Source organism: Microtus oregoni, unplaced genomic scaffold (genome assembly GCF_018167655.1).
Source record: "Microtus oregoni isolate MIOR12 unplaced genomic scaffold, Mior012 000032F_ref0000030, whole genome shotgun sequence".
Taxonomy (NCBI): Eukaryota; Metazoa; Chordata; class Mammalia; order Rodentia; family Cricetidae; genus Microtus; species Microtus oregoni.
Genome location: NW_024543091.1, coordinates 12,101,078 through 12,128,772, shown reverse-complemented (window position 1 = coordinate 12,128,772; position 27,695 = coordinate 12,101,078). Strand labels below are relative to the sequence as shown.

Here is a 27,695-nt window from a genome sequence, read left to right as displayed (position 1 = left end):
TATGTATACAATATTCTGTCTGTGTGTATGCCTGTAGGCCAGAAGAGGGCACCAGACCTCATTACAGATGGTTGTGAGCCACCATGTGGTTGGTGGGAATTGAACTCAGGACCTTTGGAAGAGCAGGCAATGCTCTTAACCTCTGAGCCATCTCTCCAGCCCCTGACCTCTTTTCTTTGACTATTATTTTTACATATATAAATATACATAAACTTTCTGAGTATGTTTAATGTTGCTTGCATGAATATGATTTCTGGGCTAAACATTAAATATAGAGTAATCTACTTTTTTTTTTTTAAAAAGTGATGACCCGAAGAACAGAGGTTTTAATTTAAAAGACAATACTGGCCGGGCATGGTGGCACATGCCTTTAATCTGAGCACTGAAGAGGCAGGTGAATATTTGTAAGTTTGAGGACAGCCTTGTCTCCATAGTGAGTTCCAGCACAGCTAGGGCCACAAAAAGAGACCCTGTCTCAAAATAGCAACAACAAAAAAGTGCTGGAATCAGGGCCTGAGTAGTATAGTGGATCATGTCAGTAGTCTAGCTACGTGTCAGGTTTGTATGGGAAGGCCACTGGAGCCTAGAACTTTCAGATAAGCCCGAGCAACATAGTGAATCCCATCTCAAAAAAATTACCTGCTATGATAATAATAAATGCTATTGTTCATTTGTTTTAAAATATTTTGGGAATACCTGAAATTTTTGTTCTGTCTCCCAAGTTTATTTTTCTTAATTTAGGCATATAAGGTACACTTCTATATTCTTCATTCCTTAGTAGCTCATATAATGGTAACCTTGGAATATTTTGATTTATAGAAGTCTAATAAGACTAAAACAGAGGTCCGGTTTAAAGCTAGATTAAGTCCCCCTCTTGTTCTGGTAATAAAAGAAACATAAGGGTAAAAAATTCTCCCTGAATAACACTCTCTCTGGCTATTGGAATAGACCCATGTTTTTATTTTCTTGAGGCAGGAATGAAGAAGTTGCATGTGATAGATGGTGCCTGGGACTTGGGAGAAAAAAGAGGTTAGGAATTGAAAGTTAGCTGAGGTCACAGAAGACCCTGTCTCAAAAACAAACAAATAAACAAACAAAACAGAAGAAAGTGTGCGTGTGTGTTTGCTTGAGTGTGCGTGTGTGTGTGTGTTAGAAACTAAACTAGCTAGAATCTCTTGAATTCTAGTTGTTTGCATTTGAATTCAAATATACTTTCCCGGAAAATGTAATGTGGAAAATCAAGGCACACTTATAAAATGTTCAAGTCAGTACAAGTATCATAGAATAATTTGTCTGTACTTGTAATTTAGTGAATGAATCTAATTATTTTTCTTCAAGGTCCTAAAGTGTACTGAGTGCACTTATTCATGTCAGAGCTCAGCAGTTTCAGGGTCCACTGTATTTGAGAAGAGATAAAGAAAGTGGCTCCCATAGTTTTGTCTGATTTAGGGAACCTTTCAGAATACCAGCTACTGAGTGCTTGCTGTGTGACAGCTGTGTAAACCAGACTGTCTTCCCAAATCACTGTATCATAAAATAATAGAGGTTATTCCCCCCCCCCCCAAGACAGGGTTTCTCTGTAGCTTTGGAGCCTGTCCTGGAACTAGCTCTTGTAGACCAGGCTGGCCTCGAACTCAGAGAGATCCACCTGCCTCTGCCTCCTGAGTGCTGGAATTAAAGGTGTATGCCACCATTGTTTGGCTAATAATAGAGGTTCTCATAGTTAGGGTTAAGATCGAGGTGTAGACGTAGCCAAAACTAAGGGGCAATTTTGTTTAGCTTAGAGATGAGCCTCCAATCCTTGCCATGATCTCTTTTAATATATTGTTTTTGCTTGGTTAAAAATACTTAGTCCTAAATAATTGGAAGGCTAAGCAGAAGGATAACAGATTTGAGGCCTGCTCAGTTATATAAGAAGTTCAAGGCTAACCTGGGCAACTTAGTTGAGACCATGTCTTAAAATAAAATGAGCTGAGGATGTACTTCAGTTTTTAGAGCATTTGCCTAGCATTTGCAAATCCCTGGGTCCCCTTCCCAATACTGTATAGTAAAATAAAATAAAAATAGCACAATATACATATACATATATTGAAGCATGAGACAGATGTCTTTCTAAATTATGACATTAAAGTGAGTGGAGATGGAATCTTGCCTGCTGAGAATGGAGTTTTCAGAAGTCTGGGTGTCCTGGCTGCTATAGGCCTTGCGTGCTTTACTTTATGATGCCAAGTTGCTGTTACTATCCACATGTCTCTTTTTCCATTCCTCACTCCTAAAACTTGTATTAGGATATTGCTACCATCACCATGATCACCATTGCCACCACCGCCATGATCATCATGTGTGGCTAGATGTGTTTATCCATGGTCCCTTCTATCGGTAATATACTTCCCAATCCAGGCTCCTGCTGAGAAACCAAATGATCTATCTAAGATGGATTGGTCTAAGTCAAATAGACAGGATCAGGGAGACCCTGACCTAAATATGGCTAATTCACGGGCTAGTAAGGGCCGTTTGATATATCCCTTCCTCAAAAGGACACTCTAAACACAGTGAATGGAAAGATAGCTTAAGTGGGTAAAGGCCCTTGCTGTCAAGCCTGATAACCTGAGTTTGATCCCTGGAACTCGCTGGTGGAGAAAGAGAATCAGTTCCTGAAAATTGTTTTCTGACCTTCACCACATATGCACACATATAATATAATGAATTCAGACACTAGTGGGTGTTTGTGTGTTTTGTGCTCAGGATAGAACCAAGGCGTTGCACAATCTAGCTCTATGCAAGTGTTCAATCACTACATTATAATCTGAACCCTAATAGAAGTAGTGTTTATGCTGTTTAGAGAGTCTGTTTGGGGGAATACCAGAGAGTGTTCTCCAAGGAGTACAGAAAAGAGTAGCAAGAGAAGAGTGATGTAGACACAGTGATAGAAGTGACCCCATCTCAAAGAGAATATTTCTCTTGAGCATGTGTATTTGACACTCCTTTTGAGAATCAGATGGCTGTTGTCAGCCTCCCTTATTAACTTTGTTGCAATCTTGTTTTTCTTTTTTGATTTTTCGAGACCTATAGCTTTGGAGCCTATCTTGTAGACCAGGCTGGCCTCGAACTCACAGTAATCCGCCTGCCTCTGCCTCCTGAGTGTTGGAATTAAAGGCGTGCGCCACCACCGCCGGACTGCAATCTTGTTTTTCTTATTGAAAAATAAACCATGGCTCAGAATTCCACCTGCCTGTAATCCCGGTGCTAGCAGACCCAGATAGCTTCCCCTTTTTTCTTTCTGCATATGATCTTAGCCTCTGTCTTTTGTGCAGAAAGCTCTTTTTTGTGTGTGTAGTCAAAAAATATCCGAACAGTACAGTTCCTTCCTCTTTATTATACCAGAATCTCTCAAGTATCACTCTGCATGAACTTTGTTTTTGCTGAGCCTTGCTGTTTTCATTCTACTGATTCAGAATAATTCTAACATTCTGATCCCTCTAACAAACACAAAATCACAAAATATGCCTAAGCGTATACTAATACCTTTTCCATGAGAATTCTAACAGTCCTTCATCAGTATTTATGCTGATTTTGACTTAACTAGAACAAGTTAATCTGTAAATATTTTCAACTACAATAAAAATTTATTGCATCCTTTTTAATTAATACATATTAGTTGTGTATATTAATGGATTTACGGTACTATCAGCACGCATTGATTGATTGCATGTATTTGGATTTGTTTGTTAGTGAAAGGAAACATCTATCTTTTCCTGTGTTTAATTATTTTTGTGATGCTTCTTTTACTTGCCTTTTTTTCCTATTCACTATCTTCTAGTAATTTGTAAGGATTCTTTATATATCATAGAAAATCATTTATATTTGGTTAGTGTCTTTTTGACTTTGCTTAGGAAGTGTTTTGCCATTTAGAAGTTTTAATCTTTTCTTTAAAATCTTCAGTCAATCTTTCTTCCAAATATACAGCCTAAGTTGACTTTCATTTCTACTTTCCCCAGCTACAGTCAGCTAAATGATGCCTTAAAAATGAGGCAGGGGTATTTTAGCAAGCAGACATCCTTGGGGCTGGAGAGATGGCTCAGAGGATAAACCTCTTGCATGGGACCAGAGTTTGGCCCTGGTACCCACCTCAGATGTCTCACAATCTTTTCTAACTCTAGTTCCAGGGGACTCAGTGCCCTCTTCTGTCCTTCACGGTACATGAATTCATATACACATTTTCATACATGAATGCACATTTACACACAAAATTAAAAAGAAGTTATTAAGGAGTCCAAAGTGGAACACTTCTGTTTCAGAGCAGCAGTGGGATTCTTATGCTTATGGTGACTCCAGATTGTTTCCAGGGTGGAAATCTCCCTCCAGCTCCCATCATTGGTTGATGAGACAATACCAGTTGAATTTCTTTTTGTTTTGAATCTCATATTACTCCCAGTGACTCCATGCAATCCCATCTAATACAAATGACATTGTGTAGCAATTATGTGTATAGTATGTAAGTCCTGTCCCAGGCAAAATATGTGTGACAATAATATACAAGGAAGCAGAGCGAGAACAACTGATCAGCTCAGAGTTGTACAAGATGTGCTTTTGATTACAAATGAAAGACTTCTGATAGAACTAGTGTATTAGAAATAATCTTTTTCATTGCTCTTTTTAAAATGCCTTTGGCCCATTTGCAGGGTATAAATAGACAGCTTGCCTACAAAACCATTTGAGGACATTCACATCCTGGTTCTAAACTGTTTTTTTTTTTTCAGCTAACCAACCACTTGTTAAATATTTCACACATTTCAGTATTTATTGTTTACTAGGTAAACACGGTACTACATTGTGGAGTTGCAGTATTTTCAGGCTTCAGACTAATTGGAAAAACACGCAGTCCCAAGTTTTAAAAAAGTCTATAGCACCAAACTAGTCCCTCTGAATGTGGGTGACAGTTGTATGGCTGAGACAGCCTGTGTCGCCACTGGCTGTGGGGCCAGGATTTATACCCATTGCTTGAACTGGCTTTTTGCAGTCCATTCTCTTTGGAGGAATACTTTGCTCAGCCTAGACATAGTGGGGAGGGCCTTGGTTCTGCTTCAAAGTGATGTGCTAGACTTTGTTGACTCCTCATGGGAAGCCCTACCTTCTCTGAGGAGTAGATGGGGGTGGGTGGATGGGAAAGTGGAGGGAGCGGGAGGAGAGGAGGGGGTAGGAACTGGTATTGGTATGTAAAATTTCAGTTAAATAACAATAATATAAAAAATATGGAGTATAAAAAAGTCCATAACAAATCATGCAGAACTTCCATGAGCAGACATCAAAAATGACCTAAATATTGAGAAGGAACTGGCCATAAAAAAGTTAGGAAATGAGGGGAATATGTTCTTGGCAGAGTACACAGGAGTGACTTTTAAATTATAGCATTGGGGGTATTCCAGGAACATAGAAGGCTGGTACATCCAGAGTTCAAAGAAAGGGAGAAGACCCCAATGAAGCATTAAACCAGAGGCAGAAAATGAATCTGCATATTATAGAATATGGGGGATAAATTTTTTTTTTTACCTCTTTAATGAAACATTTAATGGGGTGGCTGACAATTGCAGAGGTTGAGCCCATTTTCATCATGGTTGGACATGGAGGAATGCAGGCAGACTCAATACTGGAACTGAGAGTTCTACATCTTGATCAGCAGGCAACAGGAAGTGAACTGTCTCACTGGCATGGCTTCAGCATATGAGACCTCAAAGCTGGCCTCCACAGTGACACACCCCCTGAGCGCCACTCCCTTTAGAGGCCAATTTCTTTAAACCGTCACATTCCTCTCCCTGGCCCTCATAGGTTAGTAGCCATGTCATAATGCAAAAATGCATTCAGTCCAACTTCAAAAGTCCCCGTCGTCTGTAACAGTCTCAAACATCAAACATGTTTGAATGTCTAAAGATCAAAGTCTCTTCTGAGATTTATATAATTTCTTAACTGTAATCCTCTATAAAATAAAAATAAAGAAAAAGATCACATACTTCAAACATATAATGACATAGGATACGTACTACCATTCCAAAACAGGGAAGCAAGCACAGTGAAAAAATACTGGACCAAAGTATGAACAAAAGCAGCTGAGCAAACTCTGAAGTCTGCATCCCCTATCTGATGTCAAAATGCCCTTCAGATCTCCAGTTCCTTTCAGCTTTGATGACCGTAACACACTTCTTTCTCTTGGGCTGGTTCCACTCCCTGTTAGCCGCTCTCCTCAGCAGGTATCCCGTAACTCTGGCATCTCCAACACCTTGAGGTCTCCAAGGCAATCAACATGGAGGGTAAATTTTAATGAAGAGGCACAATGAGGTTTTTAAATCTAGGTTGGTATAAGCTAGGCAATAGGTTTAAAGAAGTGTATCTCACTTGTCTATGTAGCGACTCTTGGAGGTAGGTATTTCATAACTGGGGTTTGTTTGATTTTATTTTTTAGGTAGGGTCTTGTTATATAGCTCAGGCTTGCCTGGAACTTACTTTGTAGTCAGTTGTGGCCTGAAACTCTTGATTCTCTCTTCTTAGCCTCCCATGTTGGAATAATAGGCATGAGCCAGTATGCCAGTCTTAATATCTGGCTTTATGGATGAAGGCATTGCGCAAAGGAGGTTGGGAAATTTATTCAAGGTTATGTACATGTTTGGAAGGATAGGAACCACTAGTTCTGTCTGACTGACTCTGAAGCCCATAGTCTTAACCTTATCTGTAAATTCTATACTGTTGAATTGCTTTGTCTTGAAAGAAAATTGAGATTTCAAAAAATTTTAGAACAAATAAGATGATATGAGGCACTGTTAAAAAATTTAGAGTTTTCAACTTAGAAAAAAGAACTTTGTGCATGGTAGAAACTTAGAAAAGCATGAAGTAGGGGGCTGGAGAGATGGCTCAGTGGTTAAGAGCATTGCCTGCTCTTCCAAAGGTCCTGAGTTCAATTCCCGGCAACCACATGGTGGCTCACAACCATTGGAATGAGGTCTGGTGTCCTCTTCTGGCTGCAGACATACACACAGACAGAATATTGTATACATAATAAATAAATAAATATTTAAAAAAAAGAAAAGCATGAAGTACCCAAAGAAGCAACATAGATTTATTTACTCTATAAATAGGAACCTAAGGACATCTTCTGAAGCATCAAAGAAGTAATTACAGGTCAAATAAAAGCAAGTACTTTTTACATAGTGGGTAGCCAATTATCTCAGTTATAGATTAAAAAATATAGAGTGGATCCAGGAGGTGGCTCAGTCAGTAAGTCCTTGCCTTGCAGTGAGCATAAGAGTTGTGTTGAATCCTCAGAACATATATAAAAACAGACAAAACAAAAATGGGTATGGTGGCATGCTTTTATAATCCCAGCACTTTAGAGATAGAGATGGATGGATCTCTGGGACTTGCTCAACACCCAGCTTAGTCTGGTTGTTGCATAGCTCAGCAGTCGAGTGCTTGCTGCTCAATCAAGGCCAGCCTGGGCTACAGTTGAGTTCCAGGTCAGCCTGAACTACAGAGTGCAACTATGAAATATTGTCTCCAAATTTAACAAAACACCAAAAAGATATGATAATTTTGTAAAATTTAAAAATTTTAGATAGGCATAGGGGCATGCCTGTAATTAGTTGTTTAAGAAAGTGACAGAGCAAGACATAGAGAGCAAGCCAATAACCAACACTCCTCCATGGCCTTGCTTCAGTTCCTGCCTTGAGTTCCTCCCTAGACCTCCTTTCAAGATGGACTGTAAGCTGTAAGGTGAGATAAATCCTTTCCTCTCCGAGCTGCTTTTGGTCATGGTCTTTACATAGCAATGTAAACGTAACTAGACGGGATCTCATACATCAGACTGGCCTCAAACACACCGCATTTTAGAAGTGGTTTCAACTCTCATTCTTCCCCCATCCCAAATGCTGGAAATATAGAAATGAGCCCCCACAGTAGGCCACTTCATTTTAGTCTAATTAGGAAAAAATAGACAAACTTATGAATGATCTAAGTAGAAAAAAACATAGAGAGATAATCAAGTAATATTACAGGTTTAGTAAAATTCTTCCAGAGAAATCCACTTTTAGCTGCTAGCAGGGTGTGGTCAAGTTTCTGCCAGGATGTTGTTGGCTTTACATCTAGGAAAAGCTGAGGCACAAGTTCTCTCAGAGTCTCCGCTTGCTTTTGCTGCATTTTTCTTTCAGAAAACTCTTAGCATTTACAATTAGTGTAACTCTTGCTCAAGAACAGATGTCCTTAGTTCCTGAATGTGAAATTTTTGCAACCTAAAATAGACTGGCAGCTGATCTTGATCTTTGTGTTATGATTGCCATTCTCCTGTCTACTTGCCTTGTTCAGCTCAGGTATCTTTAGTACTTTCTTCTTCTTCTTCTTCTTCTTCTTCTTCTTCTTCTTCTTCTTCTTCTTCGCCTTCGCCTCCGCCTCCTCCTCCTCCTCCTCCTTCTCCTTCTCCTCCTCTTCCTCTCCTCCTCCTTTCTCCTTCTTTCTCCCCCTCCTCATTTTACATTCCAATCCCATTTCTCTCTCCCTCCTGTCCTCCCACTCCTCCTACCTTCTCCCTATCCTACCCCCCACCCACTCCTCAGAGAGGTTGAGGCCTCCCATGGGGAGTCAACAAAGTCTGTCTCATCACTTGAAGCAGGATCAAGGTCCTCCCCCAGTATCTAGGCTGAACAAGGTACCCCTCCATAGGTACCAAAGAGCCACATCATGCACTAGGGATAAATACTGGTTCCACTGCTAGTGGCCCCACAGACTGCCTATGCCTCATAACTGTCACTCACATTCAGAGGGCCTAGTTCAGTCCTGCGTTGGTTCCTCAGCTGTCAGTCCAGGGACAGTGAACTCCCACTAGCTCTAGTCAGCTATTTCTATGGGTTTCCCCATCATGGTCTTGGCTCCTTTGCAATATTGCTCCTCCCACTCTATGATTAGTCTGTAGGAGTTCGGCCCAGTGCTTAACTGTGAATCTCTTGATCTGCTTCTATCAGTTACTGGATGAAGGTTCTATGATGACAATTAAGGTAGTCATCAATGGGATTACAGAGGAAGGCCAGTTCAGGCACCCTCTCTGTTATTGCTTAGATTTTTGCCTGGGGTTATCCTTGTGATTTCCTGGGAATTCTCCTAGTGCCTGGTTTCTTGCTAACCCCACAATGACTCCCTCTTTCAAGATTCGCTTTCCTTGCTCTTCCTCCCTATCCTTTACCCAACTTGATCTTCCTAATCCCTCCTGTTCTCCTCCCTGTTCCCCTTCTCACCTTCCCACTCCCCTACCACTCTCCTCCACCCTGCATATTGCCAAATTACCAAGGAGATCTTGTCTAGTTCCCCTTCCTGCAGGGAGTGGAGGGGGAGAGGAATCCATGTATGTCTCTCTTAGGTTAACCACTTCTTTTAACATGTAAGGACTATCAGTTTGGAAAACAAAAATGCACTCCAGATTTTGGGAATTTCTGAGTCAAAATTTTATAACTTTATTTTAAATTAGTTTTAAATTAGTGTCTTAGTTCTAAACTACTGTATTAATGTCATCACAATGCAGACAAGGCCCACAGTTGGCCTGGGGCTAACACTACTTTGTGGTTCTCATCTTCCTTAAGTGTGACTGGGGTAGCTACTCTTTGGAGACTAGGATGTATCTAGTTGTGTATACATAGAAATGTATCTCATGAACATTACAGTCTTACAATATAGTCTGATTTGTTAGATTTGCAGCTGAAAGAGCAATACTACAAAGTAGGAGTCAGAGTGTGTGTCCCAGTAATTTTTGTGGGGATTCTACTGATCAAAAGTCTAAACTGTGAAGGGGCTAGAGAAATGGCTCAATGGTTAAGAAAACTGGCAACTCTTCCAGAGGACCCATGTTCATTCCCAACACCTGCATGGCAGCTCTCAACTGTCTTTTACTCCAGTTCTAGAAGATCTAATGCCCTCTTCTGGCCTTTGTGGGCACTACATGCATGTGATGTACATACATGCAGATAAAATACCCATATACATAAAATAAAAAACAAATCTTAAATCTTACATCTGCCTAATCCAGATGTTTTGGTGTATGCCCATAAACCGGTACTTGGGAGACAGGGTGTAAGGATCCATAAGTCAAGATCATTTTTGACTACATAGCAAATTCAAGGCCAGCATTGGGTACATAAATTCTTCTCTCAGAAAACAGACAAGTTTATGTAAGCTACCCAAGTAATGGGCAGAGAAACACATAAGATATAAATATAAGTGGATTTTAGTAACTCGGAGGCTTTTTGTTTAGATATGTTGTGCTTATCTTCAAAGAAACCTCCTATTATGACATGTTTCATTTGGGTGCCAACTTTGTAGTTTCAGGCATGGCCATCTGGGTTACTGCTTTTTCTCTTGTGCTTCAACTACATTATTTTCAACTCCTTTCTATGACTTCTTTAGTGATTTTCTGCTTGCCATGGCATTCTTTGTTTCTATTCAGGGTTTCTATTGTCCATGGTAACTCTTATAAAGGAAAACATTTAATTGGGTGCCTTAAGTTCAGAGGTTCAGTCCTGAACGTCCTGGTGGGACTTGGCAGCATACAGGCAGACATGGAACTGGAGAAGGAGCTGAGAGGTTTACATCTTGATATGCAGGCAACAGGAAGTAAACTGAGACACTGGACGTGGCTTGTGAAACCTCAAAGCCTGCTTCCACAGTAACACACTTCCTCCAACAAGGTCATAGCTACTCCAACAAAGCCACACATCCTAATAGTGCCACTCCCTATGAGATTATATGGGCAATTACATTTAAACTGCCACATTCTATGATTCCTCAGTTCATTAGTTCACTCACAGAGTAGACATCTTATATGCATTTACTATGCTAAGCACTAGTCCAGGTGTGGATGATGCCGAAGGATAGAGGTATCCTGTTCTAAGATCATGGTCTAGTCAGAGAGGGCCTGTGAGGGTAGCATACTGATAAAAAGCAGATATTTTAGAAGATGTAGTTAGGAGGCTCACAAAGACTTACTGGGGTCATAAAACGTAAACATAAATTTAAAAATGAGGATTTTTTTTCTTTGTAAAATTTTGTCTTAAAATGGCTCTAAGTGTAAAACAAAACATAATGTTGGGGACCTGCCTCAACAAAAACGCCTCTTGCCAGGGTAGGGGCATGGGAATTTAGAAATATTAGTAAAGAATACGAAGGCATGTTTAAAATAACACTCTGTAGACAAACCATTCCCTGGGTGGAATCCCGTGTTATCTCCTTAAGAGAACTGGAACCTTAGTTGGATCCTTAGACTTTTGTTTGAGGTAGAAATGTATCTACTTCTCTATTCCTGAAATACAGGGTCTGGCCATTAGCCACACCTGTTGATAATAACCTTGAGAGAGTAGAACTCTGCTCTAAATCTAGGTGGGACCTTTGTTTGGGGTAGAAACACAATAACCTTGAAGGAATAGAGGTAAGTTCCAACTCTCTGACCTTTGGTCAACATAAAATTAGGCTCATATTTTTGGGCCTCCACAACAATATATATATATATATATATATATATATATAGCTATAAGTTTTTTTTTCTAAGTCATTTTTATTAAGAAAATGAAAGGAAATGAAATAGATCCTTTCTACAAAGTCAAGAATAATCTTTCCAATTTGATTACTACTGATGACCTTCTCCTAAGGCCATCCGGAAACCTGGAAGGATCAAAGGCACTGTGGCCAGAGGACTTATCTCTGCCTTATAAAGCTATAAGTTAAACAGAAGTTTAAAGAATAGAAGAGGATCTGGGGGTGTATCTAAGTTGTTGGAATGTTTTCTTAGCATGTATGAAACCCTGAATTTGATCCTTACAACTCTAAACTGGGTATGGGAGCATACACCTATAAACCCAGAAATTGGAAAGTTGGAGGTATGAGGAACAGAAGTTCAAGGCCATCCTCAACTAACAAGTTCAAAGTCAGCCTAGGATTCTTGAGACCTGGTCTCAACAACAGAAGAGAAGAGAGAAACATAGAGACATAGTCAAGTCATGGAGTCAGAGGTACAACTAAGAACCATGCCCATAGTGATCTGCTGTTATCTACTCAGTTCTCAAATACACATTATGTTTTCACACTGGGAATGCATCTGATGGGTTATTATGCCTTTGGTTTGATAAACAGAACATTTCTTGACACAGTAACGCTTATCTAGCTCAGACACTGTGTTGAACTCAGTGTTATTCTTTCGGTCCCTGCCCTAGCCACGCCCACTCTTTTTTAACCTCTGACCTCCACCCGCCATCGCGCTCTCTCTCTCCCTGTTTCCTCTCCCCGTGTACACACAGGGCTTTGCCTCTCTCCTCCTCTCTCTCCCTCCTTCTCTTTCTCTCTCTCTCTCTCTCTCTCTCTCTCTATCTCTCTCTCTCCCCCTTTCTTTATTTCTCTCCCTTTTAATAAATTCTCATATGGCTATTTCCTGTGTCTATATTCTACTTCTGAACCTAAATGATGGCTATATGAGAATTCATTGTATCATTCTTTTGTTTAACATATCTAAAAATATAATAAGTACACATGTATACATAAATATAAATACATGTATACATATACATACATGTATCTTATTTGTATGATATCTCAAAGTTTTTAAATTAAATATATAATTATTAAGTGTAATATTTTCCTAACATTTTCTAGTTGCTTTAATGTTTTTCCTTTTCTTTAGAAAGCCCATTGTGTACATTTTACAGTGACAGTTACTGAATATTTCACCCCAGGCATTCCATAATTGTTAGTAGCCATGTAGAATGTCATTAATGTGTCAGGTTCAGAGGTGGGGGCATTGGTGATGATTTCTCTCCCCAGCTCATGCCCCAGAGGGACACACACACACACACACACACACACACACACACACACCAGACTTTCTGAAATGGTACAAAATCATTTTTGTGAACATTCACAATGGATGAATGCACTAACACAAATTGAATTATTCAAATCATAATAATTTAATGTGGACTGTAGGGAAAATGCTCACATACTCTGTGAATTGAGTAGTGTATGAAGAAATTTAGGGGGAAAGAGAGGATTGTGTGGTAAGGTTTGTTGGGTTTCAAAGGTTGGCTGGTTCTTGCTAATGCTGTTGGTTATGTCCCTGAATGTCTGAGGCATCAGAAACACAGCTGCTTTTGGTGTTCCTATTTCAGACTTCCTTGATTGACAAAAACGCAAGTTAGCACAACTTCAGTGAGTCATTTTTACTAATCAAGGATCTCTTCAGTGTTGTCATGGTGGCAGGAAACAAAAAGATGACTGGTGCTCCCTCTAGAAGGGTTATGCTGCACACAGTAGCACGATCTAGTACTCCTCTGTAGTGCATACCTGGGCAACCATGTTCTGGAACCTGCCTTTCCAGTGCACAGACTGTCAGAATTACTTCATCGCTGCCAGGTGGGCCAATTAAGTTGTATTGTGAAAATTACAGATGATTTTTATTTCCCTTGCATATTGTATTATGCAATTTAATTCTTTGGTAACATTATCTTCTCAGATTTTGCCTATTACAGAGTTTAGCCTATCTCATTTTATTCTTACACTCATTTCTTACTTCAACCTTAGTTATTTCAAGTGGATTCAGTTATCACGATTCTGATATGTCTACCTTAAAAAAAATCTTCATTTACTTAACAGTACTGGACATTGAACCCAGGGTGTTGTGCATGCTAGGCAAGTCCTGTATCACTTAATCAAACTCCGTGTGTGTGTGTGTGTGTGTGTGTGTGTGTGTGTGTTTTACTTGTTTGTTTATTTTTTAAGACATGGTTTCTCCATGTAGCTCTAGCTGTCCTGGAACTCACTATGTAGACCAGGCTGGCAGGACTTGGAGATCTGCCTGCCTCTGCCTCTCTAATGTTGGAATTAAAGGCCTGTTACCACCACTGCCCAACACTCAATGTCTGTATTTTAATTTGATCTATTTTAAGCTTTTTCTCATTCCTTCATCTTCTGCAGATTTGTAGGGAACTTTTTATTGTTGATGATGATTTGTGTATTCATAGTATCTCAATTCTCAAACTCTTGCTTTTCCTCTCCTACTAGTTTCTATCATTGGTTACTTTCTTGCTTTATGAATTTCTTTACTTTAAGTACTTGACTCATGTCCTATCTCAGACATGTTTTGTGGCCTAAGGTGGCTTCATGGAGAACCCTAAGTTAAACTTTTAAAGTTTACTTTTGCTTCCTCTCATGTCAGCCTTTTCATCTCTTGTCCTTTGATCTTAAATAAAATCAACATGTGTGCTACCCAGCAACTGGTCCAATTTGCATGGCCAACATTTGGGGGATTCGAGTCTAATATAGGTGGTAGATTGATCCATAACAGGTATCTGTCTTATTTCTGATGGATGCTGGGTTCTCACTGCTCTGTCCACTTAGAGGTTTTCCCTGTGATCTAGAAGCCTTGTCTTTTTGCCTTGTTTCCCTTGATTCATATGCTGGAGGTAAGTGGATGCATTTAGTCCTGTTCCTTAGGGATTTTGTGTGTTTTTGCATTGGGTCCTGGGGAAGGAGTGGAAGGTAATGTGAAAAGTAACAGAATCATACTAGGATGAAAGTTGGTTCTCATTATCATGGAGAAGAAGCACTAAGAGGCAATAGTAAGAGTTCACAGATTTCATAGCTGTTTCTCCTTGGATACTTTCTTAAGAGGTAGCAGTAAGAGAAAAAGTTGATTGTTAGAGAAGCTTGTTTAAACATCTTGCCTAAGGTCAGGCAAGGACATTAGCCTCTGTCTACTTGTATGAAAGTGATATTACCAACATCTGGGAAGTGCAACTTTTGACAAGTACTCATTGCAAAGATTGTGGAAATGTGAGCTGTCAACACAAAGGTACTTCTTTGAAGACTCCTCCTAGTTAGGCAAGGCCAGTCATTCCTCTATAAGCTTATGCAGTTCCTTGAGGTTTTTATCAGTCAAGGTAGTAGGTAATTTCAGGACTTTGAATGTCATATGTTTATGGGTTGTTTTGTTTTTCTTTTCTGGAACTAGTAGATCATTTATAAAAAAATACAAAAATATTAACTTTGTAAAGTAAGAGATGGAGCATGCAATAGATGTTTTTCTATTGCTGTGATAAAAGACCATGACCACAACAGTTTCTAAAAGAGCATGAGTTCCAGAGAGTTAGAGTCTGTGATGGAGAAGTGAAGGCATGGTTGAAGGCGGTTGGAACAGCAGCTAAGCGCTCACATCTTTTTTGTTGTTGTTGTTGATATTATTGAGCTATACATTTTTCTCTGCTCTCCTCCCTTCTTCTTTCCTCCCTTCAACCATCTCCCATGGTCCCCATGCTCCCAATTTACTCAGGAGATCTTGTCTTTTTCTACTCCCCATGTAGATTAGATCTATGTTAGATCTCTCTTAGTGTCCTCAAATTGCCTAGGTTCTCTGGGATTATGAATTGTAGACTGGTTTTCTTTGCTTTATGTCTAAAAGCCACTTATTAGTGAGTACATATGATATTTGTCTGTCGGGGTCTGGGTTACCTCACTCAGTATGATGGTTTCTAGATCCATCTATCTGCCCGCAAATTTTAAGATGTCATTTTTTTTTTTTGCTGTGTCATACTCCATTGTATATATGTACCACATTTTCTGTATTCATTCTTTGGTTGAGGGGCATTTAGGTTGTTTCCAGGTTCTAGCTATGACAAACAATGCTGCTATGAACATAGTTGAGTACATGTCCTTGTGGTATAATTGAGCATCCTTTGGATATATACCCAAAAGTGGTATTGCTGGGTTTTGAGGAAGGTTGCTTCCTAATTTTCTGAGAAATCACCATACTGATATCAAAAGGGTCTGTACCAATTTGCATTACCAACAGCAATGCAGAAGTGTTCCCTTTACCCCAAATCTCTCCAGCATAAGTTGCCATTGGTGTTTTTGATCCTGGCCATTCTTACAGGTATAAGATGGAATCTCAGAGTTGTTTTGATTTGCATTTCTCTGATGTCCAAGGATGTTGAGCATTTCCTTAAGTGTCTTTCAGCCATTTTAGGTTCCTCTGTTGAGAGTTCTCTGTTTAGGTCTATATTCCATTTTTTTATTGGCTTATTTGTTTTTTTTTAATGACCAATTTCTTGAGTTCTTTGTATATTTTGTAGATCAGCCCTCTGTCTGATGTGGGGTTGGTGCATGACACAGAGAGAGCACACTGGGAATAGCACAAGTCTTTTGAAACCTCAAAGTCCACTCCCCAGTGACACACTTCCTTCAATAAGTCCATACTTCCTAACCCTTCCCAACCAATTCCACCAACTGGGGATCAAATATTCAAACCTATGAACCTCTGGGGGCCATTCTCATTCAAACCACCAGAAAAGTTATATAGAAATTCTTGTTGAATTAGCAATTTTAATTATATTTCTCAGTTTATAGACCATGCATCAAAGTTGTAAAATAAATGTATTTGATACATTTCACTAGAAATCACTTCCTATGGAGAAAAATGAGCAATATATTGTTAATACTTTTTATTACACTTTTACAAAGCTTCTGTGTATGTAATCCTTAAGACAGACTGCTCTTGCTCTCTGTTTTATATTTTTGTCTAAAATAAAGGTTTAAGGCAAGTATGATAGCTGGATTAGAACTTATAATTCTAACATAATATGATATGCCAATGTAATGTAATATAGTATAAAATAGTTCTAACATCATACTCTGTCATGCTAAAAATTTTAAGTATTTTTCAAATTGTTCACATTAAGTTTTTTATGATTCTGTAATCATAAATGAAAAATGAAAAAATTGGGTGAGTTTTAATCTATATAGAATATACAATTTTTGTTTTCTTTCTTCTTCTCTCTATCTCCTTTCCTCCCTCCTCTCACTCTCTTTCTTCCTTTCTTTTGAGACATAATTTAATGTTGTGGTCCTCACTGGACTGAAATTCACTATGTAGCCCAAGATGACCTTAAACTTTATCAATCCTTCTTCCTCAGTCTCTCATGAACTTGAGTTACCTGAGCATGCTACTACACCTGGCTTTCCAAACATCAGCAGCCATGAGCTGGTTTGGCATATTTTATTTTATTTTTTTTTAATTTTTATTTTTTGGAAGTGCTACATTATGTCATAGTAGTTTCTTTAAAAAAAGGTTTAGAAATCTGTCAGTACGGAGGTTAATGTAATGTCTTGTACAGGGGTGGGCTGAAATAAGTGTTTTTCTGTCCAGAGACATTTTCTTTAAGTTCTCTGGAGTCTTAGATCTCCTCTGCTTTCAGTCACCTACTGATTTTTTGTTTTCTTTCCCCTCACCTTTAAATTTATCGCTAAATCATTTACATCTCTTTTTTACTAGGGAGTGTTGTTGATAGAGGTTTGCAGAACTTGTGGCCAGTACTTAGAATATCATCGCACTACAACTGCTCTACATGGCACACACCTAAATCCAGATGTCTTTCAACTTGAAACCCACATAGATTATGTCTTGGTCACTATTGACAATGAAACCCAGGGCCAGCAAGATGGCTTAGTTTGTAAAATGCTTGTCATGTAAGGACTTGAGTTTGGATCTGCAGCAACTTACATCAAAAGCTAGAACATTAGTACATGCCTATAATCCTAGCTCTATGGAGGCAAAGACAGGCAGATCTCCAGAGTTTGCTAGCCGTTTAGTTTTGATGACTTGGTGAGCTCCCAGTTCAGCTAGAGACCATGTCTCAAAGCAAAGGATGGAAAGCAATAGAGGAAGATACCTAACATCAACCCTTGACTTCTGCACTTACACTTACATGCACATGTTTGTGCGCCTATCCACACATACACCATTCAAGTCTAGCTGAGCATGGTGGTGCATACCTGTAGTTCTAGCTACTTGGTTGGCTGCAGCAAGGCCTGTCTGGTCTACAGCAAGTTAAAGCCTTTTTAGTGTGTGTTGTAATGTGAGCGGCGGGGCTGCGTCCCCATCACCCTGGCTGCCTGCTAGCTTATGCCCGAAATAACAACACACAAACTGTATTCTTTTAAACACTGCTTGGCCCTTTAGCTCTAGCCCTTACTGGCTAATTCTGATATCCCAATCAACCCATCTCTAATAATCTGTAAGACCGGGAAGATTCTAGCCTACGTCCATCTTGGGTTGGAGCTTCATCACGTGCGTCTGCCTGGGAGCTGGGCATGGCGTCTCTCTGCTCCAGAGAGCAGAGCTCTCGAGTCTCTGAGCTCACTTCCTCTTCCTCCCAGCATTCTGTTCTGTTTACTCCACCCACCTATGTTCTAAGCTTTGAGCCAAGCAGTTTGTTTATTACTTAACCAATGAAATCAACAGATTGATATGACACTCCCACATCAAGTGCGACCTTGTTTCCAGCTGTAAAAGGGGATTGGAAACTACTAAGCATTCAGGTCAGTGATTGTGTTTGCCTAGCATTAGTTCAGTCTTCAGCACTGCCATTACTGGAAGGAAGGAGGGCAGGAGGAAAGGAGAGAGTAAGGGGAGAGATGGAGGGAGGATTGATATGGAGATGGTTTTACATAAAATGAGAATATAAGTACAGATCAGAGAAGATATCAGTATGTATTCCTCAGCCAACTGGATCTAGCTTGTTCTACATTATGATATATACATATTAAATATTAAAATATTTTGTACTTTTCCTCAAGATTACCTGTCTGACTTAGGTCTAGATAAAAACTAGTTGAAGCTATAGTTTTAGGATTTTGTGGTAATTATCATACATTCTCATGGTATTGAGGCTACTTGAGCCAAATGTATTGCTAGTCAAATACCATTCTTATTAATCTTTATAAAATACTGTGTGCAAAATTTCAAATAACAATGTTTTTCAACTGTTAAAATAAGCAATAATTTTTTTCAAAGAAAATTGTAGATATGCAGTCTATGAATTACCTGTGACTTAAGGCCACACACTTATTTCTTATCTCCCCACTAGAATGGTTCCTGAAGGGTCTCTGGGATGTCCCCAAGGCTTTGCAGATGAGGAAAGCACAATGAGAGATTTAGATTGCGAATGCTGCCATAAAGAGATGACTGTGCTGTCGGATTACCATCCTAGGACTTTGAAAATAAACATTATATAAATTTTTACCCCAAATTACAGTTACTATATAAAGCAAAGCTAGGTTTTAATTTTGGTTATTTTTTCAGAGCACATTATTTATATAATTTGGGAACAGTAGTGGTACTGGAGCTAACCTACTTTTCTATTCTAATTTTAAAAGTGAGTGTCATTGCAGGCATGGTATATACCTGTAATCACAGTACTCAGCAGGACTAAGCAGAAGGACTGTGAGGTCAAGGCCAGGCTGGACTATGTAAATGACATGGTGCCTCTAACAAACTAACAACAACAACAAAAGGCAGATTTCATATAGCTCAGAGTTCTGTTTTGTTGTTTTGTTTGTTCTTTTTTGAAACAGTTCCCAGGTCTTACTGTATAACTAAGACTGACCTTGAATTTCTGATCTTCCTTTTCCTTCCAGTACTAGGCTGAAGACTTACACCACCATACCTTGCTTAAGATGCCTTTTTATAAATTAATTATAAGTGAAGTTATAATGTGATATGTTGTAAATATGGTTGTTAAGTGATTGATTTGTTAGCTTAAATGTCTTTCCATTTTGTCTTCTAGTTTGCCAGGGTTTGGATCCCTGATCCTGAGGAAGTGTGGAAGTCAGCAGAGTTGCTCAAAGATTATAAGCCTGGAGATAAAGTGCTGCTACTTCACCTTGAGGAAGGGAAGGTGAGAATTTTGCCTTCATTTCTTGTGTTTAGCCTGAAGTGATGGAGAGTGAAAGATAAAATCTTACTATAATTTCCTTAATCCCAATTATAGCACAAATATTGAATTATTTTAATATTATTATTTACTATTTTGATAAAATGATACTTTTTCTGCACTCTACATAGAGGCTAGTAAAAACAAGTCATGCTTTAAAACACCATCATTTTAGCTTCTACATTTATTGTGATTATCAAATTTGCTTTAATTTCTAATTTTAATACTAAAGAGGTACCTCTGCATCCATGTTTTATGTTTAGGAAAGCATTGCACTTAGTTCATAATAACTAAGTGCCTGTCTAAGATTTGATATTTGGGAAATATTTACCAAGGAGCTGTTGTATATGAAGCATTTTGTAGTCACCAGAAGACCTTACAAGCAGCCCTGTTGCTGACTAGCTGTATTCTGTGTCAGTGAACTCATCTTTGTTCCAAAGCTTTTAATCTGTCCAGTGCATTTGGCAGGCTGTGTCACACTTCTTCTTAAACAGAGCTTTGTGGCATTCATTTTCTTTAAAGAATTTATAGTCCCAGTGTTAAGTGCTCAACCTTATTTGGGGGCATCTATATTACCCTCTCCAAGGCTCAAAGAACATTGCAGAAGATGCGAGAGGATGAATATAGGAGCTGGAGGGTGTCAGGATGGGGGTGGGGTTTCTATAGAATGCTGTTTTCCTGACATGGCATGGCTGTTGCACCTTAAGCTCACAGCAGCTGTGACTGCCTACATAGGACTAGGCCCATTAGCATTGCAGCATGGATGGAGAAGGGTCTTATGAGTCCCCACTCCTCCCTGAAGAGTTACAGGTAGTAAATGATTTCTAGGGACGGGGAGTCATATTCCTCAGTGGTGCAGCCACTGGTAAGTTGCTCTTCCTTGAGTTAATAACCCCAACCCATGTTCATGCAGACAACCCTAATCAGATGCAATGGGATCTGTCCCTACCCACTTCTGATCCCTATCTCCCCATAGACATGAAAGTAGGAGGGAGTTTCTTGGGAAGAAGAAAGGACTCAGTGGAAGAGGGAGGGGATAATAAAAGGGAATAGGAGGGGGAATATGACCAAATTGTGTGTGTGTGTGTGTGTGTGTGTGTGTATGACTAAAATAATAAAACCTTTAGAAGAACTTTCTGTTTAAGTTAGGTACAGCGTCTCATTCCTGTATTCCTAGCATACAGGAGGCTGGGGCAGGAGAATTGCAAGTTTGAGTCCAGCTTGGTCTATATAATGAGGTATTGTTTCAATACATAGAACAAGGGATGGTGAGATGGCTCAGGAGATAAAGATCCTTGCCACAAAACCTGATGACTTGAGTTTAATCCTCAGGATCTGTATGATAGAAGGAGAAAACTAGTTCCAGAAACTTGTCCCCTGGCTTCCACCTGTGTGTCATGGTAGATGCATGTGTACATGTGTATGCCTCCTCCCATACATTAATAAATAAGTGTAATTTAAAAATTTAAAACAAAGTAAGAAAAATCATAATCTAGCCAGGGGAACTTGATATAACTACATGTAACGCTAAATAATTAGGAATTAGAATAGGGCAGCACTAGGATTCTCAAGACTTCTACTCTGTTTCCCTGTTGCTGTGATAAACGCCATGACTAAAACTAATTTGAGGAGGAAAGGTATTATTTCATCTTACAGCTTACATTCATTGTCAAGGGAAGCTGAGTGAGTAAGGAACTCAAGGCAGGGACTTGGAGACAAGAACTAAGCAGTGACCACGGAGGAATGATGCTTACTGGCTGGCGCTGGGAGACAGCATCACTGTCTAGAACAACCTGCTAAACTCCATTTACAGCATTTAGCCCTTTTCTAGTACAGAGTTCCAAAGATTTCATATTCCTTCAAAAACCCCACGTAGTCTCGTCTTCACAGCAACAGCCTGCTTTTTGGTTTCAACTTCTGTATTAATGGCCTTTCTGCTGCTGTGATAAAACACCGCAGCAGAAGCATCTTACAGAAGAAGAGTTTATTTGGACTTAGAGTCCAGAGGGATAAGAAGTCTGTTATGCTGGGAAAGTATGGCAGCAAGTGGCAGGTGTGGTGGGAGCAAGAAGCTGAGATCACATATTTTACTACAAGCATGAGGCAGAGAGATCAAACTAGAACTGGGGCAAGGCTGCATGTATACTCCCTAAGCCCATCCTATTGCATTCCTTCAGCAGGGCTACATCTCCACACCTCCCAGCACAGTGACCAACTGGGCACCAGGTATTTAAATGCCTGATCCTAAGGGGACATTTATCATTGAAACCACCGCAATGTTAAAACAAGTATATGTTTATTTTTCAAATGATTAACCCATGCATTGAGTACTTACTGAGTATCAAGCATGATTCTAACTCTTTTAAGGCAATTCATCTCTTAGGGTCCTTCTTGTTTCCTGGCTTCTCTGGAGTTGTGGCCTGTAGGCTGGTTATCCTTTTCTTTATGTCTGATATCCACTTAAGAGTAAGTACATACTATGTTTGTCTTTCTGGGTCTGGGTTAACTCACAGGAAACATGGAGGACTCTAAGAGATATACATGGATCCCCCAGAAAGGGGAAATAGAGAAGATCTCCTAAATAAATTGAGAGCAAGTGGTGTAGGGTAAAAGGGAGTGAGAAGGAGAGAAAGGGGAGGGGGGAGGAATATGTGAGGGATCGGGAAGGTTGGGAGAAGAATAGAGAAGGAGAGCAAGTGAAGAGATATCTTGATAGAGGGAGCTATTATGGGGTTAGCAAGAAACCTTCCATTAGGAAAATTCCCAGGAATCCACAAGCATGACCCAAGCTAAGAATATGAGCATTAGTGGAGAGGGTACCTAAACTGCCCTTCCCCCATAATCATATTGATGACTGCCTTAATTGTCATCGTAGAACCTTCATCTAATAGCTGACAGAAGCAGATGTAGAGATCCACAGCTAAGCACTGGGCTGAGCTCCTGGAGTCCAGTTACAGAGAGGGAGGAGTGATAATATAAGCAAAAAGGTCAAGACATGATGGGGAAGTTCACAGAAACAGCTGACCAGAGCCAGTGGGAGCTCACTGACTCTGGACTGACAGCTGGGGAACCTGCGTAAGACTGAACTAGGCCTTCTGAATGTGGGTGACAGTTGTGTGGTGTGAGCAATTTGTAGGGCAACTGGTAGTAGAACCAGTATTTATCCCTAGTTCATGATTTGGCTCTTTGGAGCCCATTCCATGTGGAGGGATACTTTGCTCAGCCTAGATACAGCGGGGAGGGCCTTGGTCCTGCATCAAATGATGTGTGTCAGACTTTGTTGACTCCCCATGGGAGGCCTCACCTTCTCTGAGGAGTGGAAGGGGTGTGGGGTAGGGGAAATGTGGGGGGAGCAAAAGGAGGGGAGGGAGAGGAAATTGGGATTGGTATGCAAAATAAAAAAGATTGTTTTAAAAAAATTTTAAAAGAAGGGGAACTTGCCTCAAAAAATTAAAAAAAAGACAAATGTAACATGAGGTCCTGCTAGTTGGGGTTTCTGTCCTGCCCACAGCCGGTAAGCCCCAAAGAAATTACACAGAGAGTCTATATTAATGATACACGGATTGGCCCATTAGCTCAGGCTTCTTATTAGCTCTTGTAGCTTATCTTAACCCATTATTCTTATCTGTGTTAGCCACATGGCTCAGTACCTTTTTCAGCAGGGCAGGTCACATCCTGCTTCTTAGGTGCTCTGGGAAGGACGGGGAGAAATAGGCTTCCTCCTTCCCAGAATTCTCCTGTTCTCCTCACCCCACCTCTACTTCCTGTCTGGTTGACCTGCCTATACTCCATGCCTGGCCAATCAGCATTTATTTAAAACACGATTGACCGAATATAGACAATTCTCCCACACCACTTTCCCCTCTTTTTTTTTTTTTAAACAAAGGAAAATATCCATAGTGCATTTTTTGGGAATGTGGGCATAGTATTTCAGGCTACTTCCGGCTGGTTGGGGGCGCTAATAATCTTATGGGGACCTAAAGGAAATTTAGAGTTATGATCAAGTCCTAACTGGAGTATCCTATGAGGCTTGATCATCTCAGGCAGCATCTTGAATCTGTTCTGGATGTAGAACTCTGACAGCTGGGCCATCTGTTCCTACTGGAGATTTCTCAGGTGGTCTTCCTTGATCAAACCTGATTTTTCTTAACTCAGAATGAATCCACAGTCTCTCATTTCCTGTGGAAACAAAAGCAAAACCTCTTCTCCAAAGTAACATACCTTTTGACTTCAATTTTGAAGTCGAGGTATTTTCAAAATACCTATCTTGGATTAATTCAGCAGCATTTATAAACAAATATCTTTTAGGAGCTGTTGCTCCTTCCTCAGCATTCAAACAATTCAAAGAGAGCATAATGACATACAGTATCAAGATTCTCTGTGTATTTTTCATCTTTACGTGGCTTTATTTAAACCTCTATTTCTTTTATTTTTACTTTTTGGCTTTTTGAGACAGGTTCTCTGTGTATCTTTATCCATTTAGCCCTAGAGAAAAATCACACAGAGGTCTCCATAAGATTATAAACTGATTGACCCATTAGCTCAGGCTTCTTAATTAGCTCTTGTAGCTTTATATTAACCCATTATTCTTATCTATGTTAGCCACATGGCTCAGTACCTTTTTCAGCAGCGCAGGTCATATCCTGGTGGACTGGGCAGGACTGGGGAGAATGGGCTTCCTCCTTCTCAGAATTCTCCTGTTCTCATTGCCCCACCTCTACTTCCTGTTTGGTTGACCCACCTATACTTCCTGCCTGGCTATTGGACCAAAAACAAAACCCAAAAGACAATTCATTTTTTTAAAGACAAGGTCTCACAATTGAGCACTGCCTAGCCCAGAACTCTCTTTACAGACCAGGCTGGATTGGATCTCATTGAGATTCACCTTTCTCTGCCTCTTCTGGTACTAAAGGTGTATATCACTGAACCCATGACAATTATTTTAATCTTTACAATAATACTATGAGTAGGGCTATTACTATTTCTATTTTATTTGGTTTTGTTATTGTTGTTTGGAGGTACGATTTCATGCCATTCAGGTAGGTACAGAGGAAAGGTAATTGAACCACATGGCAGAATGAAGATTAATAAAAAAAAACATGTTAAATTATAAGAGCTAGTTGGGAATAAAACCTGAGCTAAGGCCAAGTCTTCATAATTAATAATAAAATAATATAAAAACTCTTGATCTTCACTAGTATATGGAGAGTAATTAGTGTTTTAGAATACAAATAGTGAAGTTTGTGTTTCAGAGAAGGTACTATGGATATGATTTCAGGAAAACAGCTGAGACAAAGAGATTTGGTAGAGGATTAGACCAGATTAAGGAAGCCCTGAATGTCAAGCTACAGAATTACAGTATCCAACATTTATTATTTGTCTGCTTTATAGTATTAGGCGCTCTGTTAGACCTGTTGGCCTATATTTTCTAATGTCAGTTCACAGCTCTATAGGTTGTTAGGTTCAGAGGCATCAGATAGATTTGCCTGAAGTCAGTGTAATTAACAAAAACAAGTCATCAACCCTATAGTCATGCACACTGTCGTCCCAGTACTTGGGAAATAGAGTGGAGAATCAAAAGTTTGTAAGTTATTCTGAACTACTTAGGGCCAGCCTGGAATACATGAGATCCCGTGTTTCAAAAACAAAAAACAAACAAAAAGAGAAAAAAAAGAGGAGGAAGAGCAATTCTTAGAACAGGATGCAAGTAAGAAAAATAGACAAAGTCTCCCTGCAACTGACCAATTTCCTTTTTAGGAAATACAGTAGTTTAGGTCCTAGAATACAATAGAAAAAAACCCATGGTCTTTGCAATACTAGAGTGCACATTTATTTGATAATGACTAGTCATTTCAGAGAAGCAGATTATATCCATTCCAAGAGGGAATTTTTATAAATATGTTACAGATGACTTTTGCCTTGTTAGTGTCTTCTCTAATATCCCAGTTCCATTTTATTTTCCTATACTGACCAAATAATTGCACCATCCTTCTATGAAGACTGAGAAAAACATTCTTGGATGACCGTCTGCTGTTCTGGAACTATACGATGAATTTGTATTATCAAACTATGAAGATCATGAGCATATCTAAAGCCCCACATCCTCCAGGGTGTGATATCAGTCCATATTGTCACACTATCTAGACATAAACAGAAAAGATCAGTGAGGTTCCTGACCCCAAACATGCCATCGAAGGTGGGCAGGCAAGCAGAATGTAGTGAAGGGAATCTAAAGCACTCAGATTGGAGCAGTAAGGAAACAGAGGTGGACTGACAGAGCTAGTGCAGTGAGTAGTCAGCCACAGAAAAGGACCTCATCCCTGGAGGAGCTAACAGAGGGGAAAGGCACAAAGCTCCATGCCTTTCCTGTATGCTAATCCATTTCTACCTGATTTAAAATTTAACTTCTCAGTACATCTTCATTAGTAACAAACGAGTATGTTCCGCTATAATTGAACCCATCTTTTCTTCTTTTCACTTGGCCTATATTATTTGTCCCTAATATATAGTAAAGTGGCAGCTTTCATAATTGGTGTTGTCAAAAAGTCCCATATACCTATGATTTTATAATGCATAGTACTTCTTACATTTATTTTGACATTTAGTGTACATATTCATGTATGTGTATATATGTGTTCTTGCCATGATGCACATACACAGGTCAAAGGACAGGTTCAGGAGTTGCTTTCATTTCTCTATGTGGGGATCAAATTCAGGTCTTGTATGTATAAATATGTACACACAGTGTGGCACGTAATTTCAGGGAACTCTTGGGGTCCTTAGGGCTTCAGAAATCTTAGGGGTTCTCAGATTGTGCTAAGCATTGCTTCTTTAATTTTTTTCCAAAGTTTTTGAGCTGTTTTTGTTAAACCACCTTACAAATGAAAAACTTAGTTTAAATAATACACACAAAGCTACATAGAAGTTAAGTGTCAGTATTAGGTTTTGAACCCAGGTCAGGCTGACTTTAAAACTAAGTTCTTGACCTCTTATATCCTTTCCCATACATAGAATGAAGAGGAAGATGCGAACTCATCTAATGGTTGAAATTTTCTGGGTAAAAAATCTTTACACTCCAGCTGAGCAGTCGTGGTGGACACCTTTAATCCCAGCACTCGGGAGACAGAGGCAGGAGGATCTCTGTGATTTCAAGGCCAACCTGGTCTATACGAGCTAGTTCCAGGACAGGCTCCAAAGCTACAGAGAATCTCTGCCTTAAAAAAAAAATCTCCACACTCTGACTTCTTCCACTATATTAACAAAAACCATTTACAGTGGTGCTGGAGCGATGGTTTAGTGGGTAAGAGTATATATTGCTCTTCCAGAGGACCAGAGATTGGTTCCCTGCATTGGGCAGCTCATGCCTATAATTCCAATTCCAGGAAATCCAATGTCTAGTCTAGACAACTGCATCATGTACACACATACACCCTCACACACTACACACATGCATACATGCATAATTAAATATAAAAATAAAATTTTAAATTATTTGTGCAGATTTATGTCTGTTGGAAAAGAAACCACTCCTTATTGTTTGCCATTTTTACTAGTTTCTCTGTTAATAGAAAAATGATAGAAAATAAATACATTTAAAAGCCACGAGGCAAATCAGAAATAGGGAATAATCAAGTGCATAGGTCTGTTTCACGTTCATCATTATTGACCTAGATATTGCATCTCTGTCCTCAGGATTTGGAATACCGTCTAGATCCAAAGACCAAGGAGCTGCCTCACTTACGGAACCCTGACATACTTGTTGGAGAAAATGATCTCACGGCCCTCAGCTATCTTCATGAGCCTGCTGTGTTGCATAATCTCCGCGTTCGTTTCATCGATTCCAAACTTATTTATACATATTGTGGTAAGTGCTTTCCTGATGAGCTCTAAGCTTTCCTTTGGTGGATGTAGTAATGG

At 39.5% G+C, this 27,695-nt stretch overlaps 1 protein-coding gene across 4 annotated transcripts in view; it reads left to right on the top strand.

The window, feature by feature from the left end:
• Nucleotides 1-27,695, top strand: part of Myo5a (myosin VA) — a 157,961-nt gene that overhangs the window by 22,764 nt on the left and 107,502 nt on the right. For all 4 annotated transcript variants that reach the window (XM_041679885.1, XM_041679882.1, XM_041679883.1 and 1 more), the window contains exons 2-3: nucleotides 19,632-19,742; nucleotides 27,471-27,642. In XM_041679885.1, coding sequence (XP_041535819.1) covers nucleotides 19,632-19,742; nucleotides 27,471-27,642 — 283 coding nt within the window. The remainder of the gene's footprint in view (nucleotides 1-19,631; nucleotides 19,743-27,470; nucleotides 27,643-27,695) is intronic.